Source organism: Procambarus clarkii, chromosome 4 (assembly GCF_040958095.1).
Source record: "Procambarus clarkii isolate CNS0578487 chromosome 4, FALCON_Pclarkii_2.0, whole genome shotgun sequence".
Taxonomy (NCBI): Eukaryota; Metazoa; Arthropoda; class Malacostraca; order Decapoda; family Cambaridae; genus Procambarus; species Procambarus clarkii.
In genome coordinates this window covers 41782581-41795705 of record NC_091153.1, presented here as the reverse complement: position 1 = coordinate 41795705, position 13125 = coordinate 41782581, and the positions used below count along the sequence as shown (strand labels likewise).

Below are 13125 nucleotides of genomic sequence, written 5' to 3'. Positions count from 1 at the left end.
AATAAACGACAGCAATTAAACCTTAGAACTAATTAAACCTTAGAACTAAGAACGTTGCGCATATGCACAAATGGTGAGAAATCTCTCTGAAACTGAAGTTTGTATGTTGTCTCAAAAGATGAAAATCCTGTTCATGCAGAAAAATAATGTTACAGTTCTCGGCAATGAATATAGGAGTTCGAATTTGGGATATCTTGTAAGTTTGATTAAATATTGCTTGGCATTCGTATTTGAATGTGAAAGTTTTGGGTCGGTGTTGAAATGACATCAAGAAAAAATAACCAAAACAAATAAAATACAAGGATAATGGGTTAGGGGTATATCACTGTACTTTATAAAAGTGATAAAGCCCTCATCTGGTCCCCATTCAGCAAAAACAGTCTTAGAGAGACAAAGAAAATATTTTTAAATCTGTGAATAACTTGGCCAAAAAAAAAAATTAAGTAAAGTTCTGCCACCTGTGGCTGATTTACATGTTGACCAATTTTGTTCCAACTTTACATAGTGACTGGTATGCATTCTCAAAAATGTAGAAACCATAACAAAATCAGATGAGAAACTTCCCCCCCCAAATGGTGGCCATTAGAATAGTGGCATTGGGCAATATATTTATGATACATAATAAAATACAGCAACATAACATACTCATTATTATTATTTGTGTGAAATTTTGCCTTCCAGGTTGCAATCATAAAAGGCACCAGCTGTATATCCACTTTGTGGACTCCTTACCATTACTACTCTTGTGCGTTGGATAGGTGCTTGCATCTCCTTATCACTGCATTATCCATGAGTTCCACTGACTAGGTGTTATTGTTATCAGCACCAGTTGTGCATTTTTTTCTTCTAAAATTTATTTCCTAACATATTGGGATGAAATTCTCATGATGGTGATGCCAAATATTAGATGTTTAACAATTTTCACTATATTTCATATTTGGACGAATATGTTTTAGATTTTTGAGGTCCCAACCCCTTAATAGTAACCATTCTTATGCTCTAAAGGCTAAATATCAAAGAAATATATATCTGAAAATATGTTAATAAATTGGCATGGTTTGACATAGGTATAAAGTTCTTGAAGCAGAAAAGGAAATTATTGGGTAAACCAGAGGCTTCAAGAGCAGCCAGTTTCCTGTTCCGTTGCCTCAAGTGTCACAATCCAGAGGGCAAATGCAATTTCATTTGGAGAGTTTGAGTTGGATGAGACCTGACTCTTAATTTTGCTATGTTTTCTAGGAAGGTTTCTTAAGGAACCAGCAAATGCTATCATCTAAAAATTAGATATTGAGCTTGCTAGACAGACATCAGTGACCTTTTAATGGGTAAGCAAAAAAGGGAATGTGGGTTAAGAAACAGTCATCATATTTATATATGTACAGATATTTATATCTGTATTACTCGACAAATCTTGAGTATTGTGGCTATTTAGTAAGCGATATACAGATTTGTTAAGTGATCATGAAATTAATATACTGTACAAAAAATTTTCTTTGTCTTATATACTAGTTACTTTTGGTTAAACAGAATGGCTACCCACTTTTTAAGTTGAATGTAATTGAATAGGTACAAAAAAATCCTCCATTTTAATTTTAGTAAAACATGATGAGTTCAAATTACAAGTACATAACTAAATTAAGGGAAAATTTAAAGAGAATTCATTGTGTTTTTAAGAGAATGGAATCTAATTTCAAAATTGTTAAAAAAGATTTGGTTAATTATAAACAAAATTAACTACAGCACCGTGAGTACTATAGATCACTGAATGAAAAATCAAAATTAAAAGATCCAATAGTGCTTGTATTTTTTGCTCAATATAGAATATGGACTGTAGGGAAAACTAAATAAATATGATTCTGTAAATGATAGCAGATAAATACAGCAATTGTTAGTACTGTATACTTTTTTTGTATCCACAATTCTGGTTAGATGCCGTGCTAAAAAATAGTTGTAGTCAAGAGAATTAAAACTTGTTACAAATTGAAGGTAAAATTAAAACTGCTGCTAGCAGGTAATAAAAATAAAATGACATTCAATTTGCTACAGTATATTGTCCAGTACATGGTTGTCCTGTCACCCATGGGAACTAAATGGATACACCCATTTTCCTTATTGATTCTTTTCTTTGGCTACAATTTGATTTGGCTTACACCATTTTATCCATCTACATTGCACTTGTATTAAAAAGTTTTCCTTTCAATTTTTTTTTTTAACACTGTACATTTCTATGTTGCTATATTTCTTATAATTAATTTTCTGTAGCCTGTGTTTGCTAAGAGTAGTTTTCATTCTTTTCACAGTTATTTCTGGGTGACTAACTTTAACAATCATGTAGAATTCTTGGGTGCTACTTCGACTTATTCTCCTGTTTTGGTAGTACTGGTACTTACAGAAATGATGAGGACCTTAGTATATATACCGATGTACAGTGCAACAAAATTAGAACGTAGAAATCTGTACTATTGAGTTGGACAAACTGGAAAACAATTTTTTACTTGTGTTGCTTTGACAAACTAAACTAACCTATCCTAACCTCCCTAGGCCTAATACAGGATATCTGAGGCCTAAAACAGTATGTATGTGTGCTATACTAGCCCTATGAATATTTAAGTTTGTGTTTTAGCTTCATTTATTTTAATCAAAAGAATTCCATACTAGTCAGTATACTACTGTCTAAAAGCTAAGAACATACAAATTCTGACTTGCCAATCGTCACAATAGATACTATCTGAATAGGAGGATGGGTTGCTACTTTGTAAGCCTCTAAAACACTTGAGGCACAATATGTGAAGTATTGATGAAAGTTTCAATATGAGAAGTTTTCAAAGCAGCGTGGCATCATAGATACAAGATTTTTAGTTTGACGCACATGACTGTTAACCTGGAATAATCTGTGAACAATTTCGTTAAGCACACAGCTGGTGTTTGTGTGTACGGTATTCCAATTTTTATATTCAGTTTTTGTGTTTAGTGGAGCATGTATTTAAAAGACACTTTTTAATCCGCAGTTGCATTTCTTGAGGAAATTCTTCAATGTTGGCATTTGCACAACTAAGACAAAACCTCTTGGTATAAAAGACACTACAGGAGGTCCCCTGACACACGACACGGCTACAGGCAGTACATTCTCCTCCCAAGAGTACAAAGGATCCTCCACCTTCACTCTGGAAGGGATCTCTCAGTAGGTAGCAGTTTTCTAGGAAAGTAACGCCCTTATGAAATGGTGGTTTACACCCATAATAATGATACACTTCTCTCAAGCCACAGGCTTCACAGACAAAAGTGCCACCTTTTTCGTTTTTAGAGTTTGTATCATTAGTTAAATGTGCCATAGTGGGTACGAGCACCTTATTAAGTCAGATATCGATACTTGGTAAAATGTTAAGGTTAGACATTGGCTATATAAAGATACTGTAAATTCGGTAGTTATACATAACCATAAATGCTCATATATGTAAGATTGCTTTATCTGTATACTGTACAGTTCATTTTGTCTCCAACTTCCATGTCAGGTGGTACACAAGCAATAATCTGTTGGGCAAGAGAATGCAAAAAATCAGAACACTGGCAGTAGCTTCATATATTCAAGTGAAAAACCAAATATTTGATAAATGTTAAATCCTATTACTGTATATTAATATTACAGAAGTAGATACGAGATAACTTGTATCAAGCCGATTCTTGAGAAAATTTGTAGTATGTTTTAATGATAGAACATACTTTTGCCCTCATTAAATATTTGTTTTAAATTTTGATGGAATTCAGTGACCATTATGTGTAGCAATTGACTTGATAAGGAAGTGGCAAGAACAGTTAATGATAATGAACACACTGTTTTATGGCTGCAAAGTAAATGAGAAGCAAGAAAGCTGGCATACGATGAGAGTAAAAGGTAGCCTATAGAATAGATCATTTAACAAAAAACTAAACAGCAAATGAAAAGATAGGGAGACATGCAAAAATATTTAGAATGAAGGTAGCTCTTAGTAAGACTTTAAGGATGTGTGGGAGTTGAAACATTTACCACGTGCGGCAGTTGAATGTGTGAACCTGCACAATGGAATGGCCCTTGGCACTATAATTGTCTACGATAATGCTGTAACAGTCCTAAAGATCCCTGTACCCAGCTGAAATATGGAGCTAGTTAATATTAATTACAACACTAGCAATTGACTGTACATTTTTTGGTAAATATTATAGGAACCTAACCAATATAAACTAGTAAAAAAAAAAGTGGTATGAAATACTGGCTCCTGAGTAAGAACTTGAGCAGCTCACTCGGTAGCAGATTGGTTGCAAGGCAGGACTGCTGAAATTTGCAGAGAAGGCAAATCCAGATCCTGAACAACGACCTTGGGGGAAAACGGAGGGAGCATCCAGCTCAGAATGGAATGGAGGATATTAAAGGGCTATCAATCTGAATGAACAGCCTCTAAAATTTTGATACCAATGCCTAGCCTGGGTCAAATGGTACTTATTATTAAGCCTCCTTCAACCCCATAGCCCTGTAATTGCCCTATCTTGGCTATTTTTATCATATCAAAATCTAATTATTCCAAATTATATAAGATTCTCATATCATTTGGAATAATTAGATCTTGCAAGGTATTAGATGAAGTAGGTAACACTAAAAATGGCCAAATACTCAACATTCACCAAGGCACAGGTTACTGATTACTTCTTGAGATTCTTGAGTTATCTTGAGATGATTTCAGGGGCTTTAGTGTCCCCGCGGCCCGGTCCTCGACCAGGCCTCCACCCCAGGAAGCAGCCCGTGACAGCTAACACCCAGGTACCTATTTTACTGCTAGGTAACAGGGGCATAGGGTGAAAGAAACTCTGCCCATTGTTTCTCGCCGGCGCCCGGGATCGAACCCAGGACCACAGGATCACAAGTCCAGTGTGCTGTCCGCTTGGCCGACCAGCTCCCTAAACTGTATAACAAACATGTGCAAATTTCCTTTTAAAATGAATTCTCAAGTACTGTACAGTAAACAATTTACAGTAACAAGAAAAAACCAATATAAATGCTCAACATTAATGTTCCTACACAAGGATTGGAAAAAAAAAAAGAGCTGTGATTGTAGCATTGTATAAAAGTAGAGGGTAAGCATTATAGAGGTCTTAAATTACTAAGTATACTGTAGTGGACAAAGTGTATGGCAGGAGAGAAACTGGAAGAGTCCAGGAAATGTGAGAATGTCATCATCAATACATTTGAGTCGGTTTATGGAGCAGGCATGTGTGAAAGGTTACAAAGCGTGTGATGAAGTGCTGGAAGATGATCAGGGGAGAGGGGCGTGTTAACAATAAAAAGAGGAATTTGTGCAAGATTTAGGAGTGTACTGACATGGTCTGGATATGTTGAACAAATGGATGACACACTGGTGAAGATACAGTAGTGTTTTGATGTGAATTTGAGGGTCGAAATAGATGATGGTTGGGATGAAGTGTGTGAACAACACAAAGGATATGGTAAGGGACAAGGTTAAGTGGAAGTAGTTTGTGGTGGGAGTGAATGTCACCATATATGTATATATTGTACAGTACTGTATGAGACTGTTAACAAGCAGTGCCGTGAACCTAAATTTACGAAGTTGTGGGGTGCTGTTGAGGATTACTGCTTGTTTATCTGTGATGCTACTGTACTGTATACTGTGTATAGTACGTAGTTTGAATGAAATAATGAATGGACAAGTGACATTTAATTTTTTAATATATATAACCTTTTTTATTTGTACAGTATTATTAGGTAATGGTAATGTATATACATCGGGAAATGCTAATTAATTTATTACTTCAGCATTTGAGTTTCTATGGTAACATTTACATAGCTTGAATAAACTTTATGGATGGGTTTCCAATTCCTATTTAAAATATGAATAATTTACTACCACACATTTACACCCATGCAAGCCCTAATTTTAATTTATTTTAAGAATAATTCAGGCATCACCAAAGCATAATACACTGCATGGTGAACTTTTGTTCTTGTGCTAAAGATTTCATAAATGGTAATAATAATATAGCCTAAGCAAAACTTTTTAAAACTTGGAGACAATATATTATTTGGTGCAATAAATGATATAAATTATCTCTTATGCAGTATGTAAGATTTAATTCATTCTTTCTTTAGAAGCTTCATATGGCCACCAAGCTGGTTTAAATGTACTAACTGGCACATCATTAACCATTAATGACTTAGCCTCCAAACATTCTTCAATTCTTAGAAGTCCAATGCCATACTGACCTTCACAACCTCGTACTTTTCCCACAGACTTTCCCTTTTCATTCACTATGCTAGCATCAAAAGACACATCAGTAGCATCACCCGAGAATATGAGAGGCATGTATCGTTTACGCACAACACCGGTATGAAAAGTCCTGGCAGTAAGTTCTTGGCCAATGTAGCAACCCTTGTGGAAACTGACACCATGAAGATAGTCACAGTTGGCCTCTAGAGGGAGACATTTTGTAGGTGGAAGTTCCACCATACCTTCACCCACTCCCAATCTGTAACGTAGGGTCATGAATTTCGCTTCACCATGTTGAATGCTGGGAAGAATATCATCAATAGAACCATTAGATGGGACAATTACTCTATGGCCCAGATATTTCATTCTTGGATCTCTTGTTATTATGACATCTTCCACATTATTCGAGACTTCTAGGAGAGCTTCAGACTCTCCTCTAGGATTCATGTACAATGACTCTAAATTTACATGTGTAATATCTTTAAAATTTAAGTCAGGATCAAACACACACCAAATATGATAATCATCATCAATACAATCAATATCAATTTTCCTTCTTACTCTGTACATCCTCAGGTGTCGCACTAATTGGATTACTCTATCATTATCACTTTCAACAATGAAATTCTTTTCATCTTTTCTATATATTATAGTATCAAATAAAACTCTTCCCTGCGTATTCAGGAGCATTGAATACATGCTTTTAGCTCCATCTTCTAAATGATTTATGTCATTTGTAATAAGGCCCTGAAGGAATTCAGCTGCCTCTGTCCCCTGAATCTGTACGAGACTTCGATGCCTCTGTGGTTCACCGTGGAGCTGCCGAACTGCCAGTCTTGACGTTCTGTGTAGATTTGTCCCGCACACTAATTTGCGATGACATACGTAACCAAGGATGCGGAACATGTTGAAGTTATAATATATTATTTACCAAGTGGATCAGTTTCACAAATCACAGTGCCATATTACCTAGAAGAAAATTTTAATTTTATTATTTTGTTTTTTGATAACACTATACATACCCCCACAAAACATAATTACCAGTAAAACTGTACTGTACTGGAACTACTGTATACTGTATTTTTCAATCTCAGTCAATAGTACCTATATGCCATGCATCTCTCAAAACAAGTACAGGTATTAAGTACAGTATTCTTGAAAATACATATCCTAACTATCTCATGATAAATGTTAGGAAACATTCATACAAATACAGTTATCACGTCCATCTCTAGGTTGAAGTTGATTAGGATTAAGGCCAAACTATAGGATGTTTGAGTCATTTAGCACTTTGAACATCTTGTATGGTTAATAGTGCCTTTACCATGCATCCAAACATATTACCCTTGGGGACATGGTTATAAATTAATTTGTGGATTGTGTACGAGGGAAAAATAGTGGTGCATGGTTTACGACGAGCTGTGGGAAAGGAGAGCTGAGAGAGAGCCTGCTAACATGAGTCATGTAATGAGATGCCTTTTTCTAGTGAGACTTCTGTAGCTCTGCAAACTTAAGCACTGGCTCTGCCAAGCCTTAGTTAATTACACTAGGCCTCTAAAATCAACCTTTGCCTAGTGGAAACCAGGAACAAAAAATTGGTTCATTATTTATGGCAAGGGGGAGCCTGGCGATCAGAGATCAACCTAAAACCCGGGAAAAAGTAATGATGGGAATGTAGTAATCTGATGCTCTATTTACAAATGGCACAAAATCTGCTGATGAAGTTGGGTTATTCATTATATTCTTGACCAAATTTTACGTACTGCTTCCCCGAGACAAATATTTTTATTGTAGAACTTTATGTAATTTTACATGCTCTGAAATTATTACATTTCATGAGCAAATGATTGTTTGTTATTGACTTGACTTGAAGTGCTCTCATATCTTCGGAGTGTTATAATCCTTCCCATCTTGTGCTGATGGTAATTTAACATTAGTTATATCTCATCTTTGGCAGATATAAAATTTTGCTGGTTTTCAGCTATATTGGTGTTGCCTCCAATGACTTAGCAGATATCACTGCTAAAGAAGCTCTTTGTACCTGTTCCATGTCTCAGAAACCAATTCTTTGCTCAGGTATTTACAGTCACACAACATGATCTGCAACTATTGAACAGATAGATGGTTAACTACTGCAAGCAACAAATTCCATATCAACTGTGACCTATTCCTGTGGGGGTTACTGTTAGCACTGAAATAAGACATGGGGGAAACATCTGTGGCTTGGTTATGCATTGGCCTTACAAGATTTAACTCTTGTGGACGTGTGTGTGTCACATATCCACTTTATGAAACGGAGACCTGAGCCCCAATGTCTGAACTTCATTGCTCTGCTTACGGTCACTCTTCTACTGGTAGAAAGCCCTATTCCAATATTCCACATATTTACTGAAAAAACTCTTGGTGAATCTGACTCCTTTGTCTTTTTGCTCTTATACTGGTATCCTGAATAATAGGTAGGAACTCCCTCAATATTTGTACCATAGTGCTGTAGCTATATTGGCTTAGCATTTTCTATTGATAATAATTACCATACTGGCCTACAAAAGTGTAGAAAAGTAAAGTAATTATCAGAGATTATGGAAATGTGGTGAACTAACTGCCTAACTATACGTACCCACACAGTCACAAGTTGATCGCAGAATGCTGCTGCTGAATGTTACCACCAAATTTAGTTTTTTGATTTTCTGATGGTCTTAAGGTGGCTCCTGATCATAGTGGCCTGGAGGTGGCACTATGTATTCCTTCACTGAAATTGCAAAAATATATATATTTTTTTAGTTACAAACTAAACTTGGAATTTATTCCTATTTATAAAAAATGTTATTGATTAGTTAATAATGTTAGTTACTATATACTGTATTATGAATTAAAGATTCCTCTATGGTTAAAAGTGCAATGTCCCATTTAGCCTTTAAAGTGCAGTCATCATCATACATTGTTCCTAGAGTAGGTTCTGGGAGTTGTTCTACTCCCCCAGCCCAGCCCAGGGTCAGAATTAACTTGTACGAGCTTGGTCAACAGAATGTTGCTTGGAGTGTCCCATAGTGTGTCACATATCCATATCTAATGGTACATATCCATATCTAATGGTACATATCCATATCTAATGGTACATATCCATATCTAATGGTACATATCCATATCTAATGGTACATATCCATATCTAATGGTACATATCCATATCTAATGGTACATATCCATATCTAATGGTACATATCCATATCTAATGGTACATATCCATATCTAATGGTACATATCCATATCTAGTGTCACATATCCACTACAGTACAACCCAGTTGGTTTGGCATCTCTTGCAAGAAACACTCTTATTTTTGTTTTAGTCCACTGTTGTTCTAGCAATATTTCTTGTACCTATTTGCTGGGAGGATACTGAACAGATGGGGACCTTTGAGGTTCATACAGTGTTTTCTGATTGTGCCTATGGCACCTCTACTCTTCTCTGGTTTTATTTTGCATTTCCTACTATATCATTTACTTCAGTATGTTATTATTTTACTGTGCAAATTTAAGGCATGCACTTCCAGTATTTTCTATGTACAGTATATGTTATGTAATACCTTTTGTTTCCTTCCAGAGTGTACATTTTGAGAACTTCGAAAGGGTCTCAATAATTTTGCACTTTATCGTGTTTATGTGCGCTGTATATGTTCTTTGTATTCCCCTCTTTCAGTAATCTCTCCTGCTCTGAAAGAAAAGTGAGTATTGAGCAGAATTCAAGGTTGGCATCTCTTGCGGCATATAGAACCTATAACTTAACCTAACCAAGATCCATGAAGAAAACTTTTATAATTTTTAATTCCTTAATATAGACGAAGTTATCTTGTACTACCAGCATGGCGATTTTCATTAAATCACAATTTGGCATTTCTTGCCAGTTTTTAAATTTATTTCTGGGCTACATTTCCAGACATTCCTTTAAGCTGTACCAGAAACAAATTTATATGCAATATAGGTGTACATATTCTATTGAAGGCCTACATACTGCACACATTACTATTCTTTATGTTATGTGTAAATAAAGTTATTTCACATTGTTCTCATTATTGTGTAAACTAAAGTGAAACAAGAAACAAATTCTCTAACATTATTATTATGGCTCAGTCCTTCACTTGGTTTGCCAGTAAATTTGCATCGCCATAGTTCATGATCCAAATAACCCCCCACCCCATCACCAAGCAATCTCCTGAGTCACATGAAAGGAAAGAGAAATAAATATTTATGCTCTTTGCATTTTCCTTAACTTTTGATTGTGTCATATTATAAGATTTTTTTTTACCAGGTAATTTTTTTTTTTTGTGTAATGTACATTTTGTGTATACCTTTGATCATACCCACACTTTAGGGTTAATATACTGTACAAGATCAAGAGCAGTTCATGTTGCAAAATTTCCCCTGAAAACTGGGTAACTGATTTAAACAGTTTGCTTTTTGGTTTGGTGTTGGTCCTAAGGAATATCAACTGTATAACCTGTCCTCAGATCATGTTCATTCCAACCACCAGCTGACCCCAAAGACACAGTCATCAATTTTAACATGCTCTTCATTCAAAATACTAATTATCTCAAATATTATTATTACACATCAGCCTATTTAGGCTTAGGTTAGGTTAGACATTTGGGTTCTATGGCAATTATTTGCATTTGTACTACAAGGGTGAAGCATTAACAGAATTGCAATTTGAACAGAAGTCGCCAGTGAGTCACTCTTCGAACAATGTTCAATCATTAGTTGTGAGTCGTGTGTAAAGAATTCTTCATTCATATAAGAGATTTGGCGGTTGCATGGAATAAGCATCGACCTTTGTTGATGCAGCCCATCCTCATAAACAAAGGCCAAAGTCCATTCTATGTGCCCTCCAAACCTGCTGTTTATGAATGAAAAATGGCTTACACACGAATCAGAACTGATGAGTTCCGAACACTTCCGGAACAAGTGCTTCGCTGACGACTTTTTGTTCGAAAAACGCCGTAAATACTTTACCCACGTACCACAAAAACAAATAAATGCCGACAGAACATAAACATCTAACCTAACCAATGCCTAAATATGCACAATATACTAAAATATATTAATTTATATTTGAGGAAAATCCTATTTTGATCAGAGAGGGTGTTAAAACTGTTGAATGTGTCTTTGAGGCTGACCACTGGATGGAATGAACTAGGTCTCAGGACGGGTTGGTTGACGAGGTCAGGCTGCAACCGCAGCAGGAGTTATTAAGGCAACCACAACAGCTGATTGACCAACCAGCAAGTATACGTTAGTCTTGAACATAGTCCAGAACTATAATAAGCTCTCAGATGTATAAATACCGAGAAGGAGGGGTATACTGCTCAGTGAATGTATATATAAAGATATATTTATAATGTATAAAGAGTGAACACCAGAGAGGAGAGGCGCTGGTCGCCGCCGCCACCAACCTCGAGGAGTGTCAACTTGTTTGTAAATAAAACCATCCAACAAATTAGCAACATTAGTAAATCCTTATTTATATAATGTTAACTGCTAAGAAATTAGAGATAATTAATACATATATTTCTATACAGTAATTTATAATTTTAAAGAGATTAGTTTTATCTAGACAATTTTAAAGTGACAAAATAAAGATTTAATATGCGTACGAATTTCAATCATTGCATTACTGCTTATATTGTGACAATAACAGGAAAGTACTAGTAATAAATGGCAGGCCTTTAATACTAAATGATACGATTTGTAGAACTTGCTGTATCAAATTATTACAACGTTGTATTTACGAAATATGATTAGTTGTTAGTGTGTGAGGGCGAGACAGCAGTAGTGGGCTTCGCTGCTCCTGCAGGAGGCCATCAACCCCAAGATGAGGCAGCTGTGTCAGTCTCTACCCACACACACCATCACCCGCCGCTTGTTCCTAATCCAGCCCAGGCCGCTCTTCACCTCTTCTCTCAGCCAGAGCGAGGACAGCGCCCCAGACACACCACCAGCAAGGAATAAGTACGGCGGGACGGTTCTCCTGCCCTCGACGACCTTGCCCCTTCGTGTGGAGGGCCTCCAGAGGGTGTTGAATGAGAAGCATGTCCAGCAGGTGGGTCCTCTCTCACTACAGCTCCAGGGCTCTTGTTGGTGTGCTCCAGGGCTCTTGTTGGTGTGCTCCAGGGCTCTTGTTGGTGTGCTCCAGGGCTCTTGTTGGTGTGTTCCAGGGCTCTTGTTGGTGTGCTCCAGGGCTCTTGTTGGTGTGCTCCAGGGCTCTTGTTGGTGTGCTCCAGGGCTCTTGTTGGTGTGCTCCAGGGCTCTTGTTGGTGTGCTCCAGGGCTGTTGTTGGTGTGCTCCAGGGCTGTTGTTGGTGTGCTCCAGGGCTGTTGTTGGTGTGCTCCAGGGCTCTTGTTGGTGTGCTCCAGGGCTCTTGTTGGTGTGCTCCAGGGCTCTTGTTGGTGTGCTCCAGGGCTGTTGTTGGTGTGCTCCAGGGCTGTTGTTGGTGTGCTCCAGGGCTCTTGTTGGTGTGCTCCAGGGCTCTTGTTGGTGTGCTCCAGGGCTCTTGTTGGTGTGCTCCAGAGCTCTTGTTGGTGTGCTCCAGGGCTCTTGTTGGTGTGTTCCAGGGCTCTTGCTGGTGTGTTCCAGGGCTCTTGTTGTTGTGTTCCAGGGCTCTTGTTGGTGTGCTCCAGGGCTCTTGTTGGTGTGCTCCAGGGCTCTTGTTGGTGTGCTCCAGGGCTCTTGTTGTTGTGTTCCAGGGCTCTTGTTGGTGTGCTCCAGGGCTCTTGTTGGTGTGCTCCAGGGCTCTTGTTGGTGTGCTCCAGGGCTCTTGTTGGTGTGCTCCAGGGCTCTTGTTGGTGTGTTCCAGGGCTCTTGTTGGTGTGCTCCAGGGCTC

The 13125-nt window shown here is 37.4% G+C and overlaps 2 protein-coding genes across 9 annotated transcripts in view; one reads left to right on the top strand and one right to left on the bottom strand.

Annotated features, from left to right (window-relative positions):
* Window positions 1-2031: 2031 nt before the first annotated feature.
* Window positions 2032-12057, bottom strand: LOC123750302 (putative transferase CAF17 homolog, mitochondrial). 7 transcript variants are annotated; one of them, XR_011230013.1, is made up of 4 exons: window positions 11663-11704; window positions 9836-9962; window positions 8872-9003; window positions 2032-3531 (listed from the first exon to the last, which is right to left on the bottom strand). XR_011230013.1 is itself a non-coding variant. In XM_045732428.2 (4 exons), the coding sequence occupies exon 4, from the start codon at window positions 7158-7160 to the stop codon at window positions 6117-6119; it is 1044 nt and encodes a 347-aa protein (XP_045588384.1). In that variant the 5' UTR covers window positions 7161-7223; window positions 8872-9003; window positions 9836-9962; window positions 11663-11704; the 3' UTR covers window positions 5699-6116. The 7 variants fall into 7 exon arrangements, 6 of the variants coding, with proteins under 6 accessions (XP_045588384.1, XP_069189878.1, XP_069189903.1 ...); XM_045732428.2 differs by lacking the exon at window positions 2032-3531 and adding an exon at window positions 5699-7223; XM_069333777.1 differs by lacking the exon at window positions 2032-3531 and adding an exon at window positions 5699-7223 and having other exon boundaries at window positions 11591-11667.
* The window catches only part of IleRS-m (Isoleucyl-tRNA synthetase, mitochondrial), a 62719-nt gene continuing 61534 nt past the window's right edge, over window positions 11941-13125 (top strand). Inside the window, exon 1 of one of the 2 annotated variants that reach the window (XM_045732388.2) lies at window positions 11941-12345. In XM_045732388.2, coding sequence (XP_045588344.2) covers window positions 12118-12345 — 228 coding nt within the window. In that variant the 5' untranslated portion in view covers window positions 11941-12117. The remainder of the gene's footprint in view (window positions 12346-13125) is intronic. The other variant, XM_069333747.1, reaches the window with a different exon arrangement.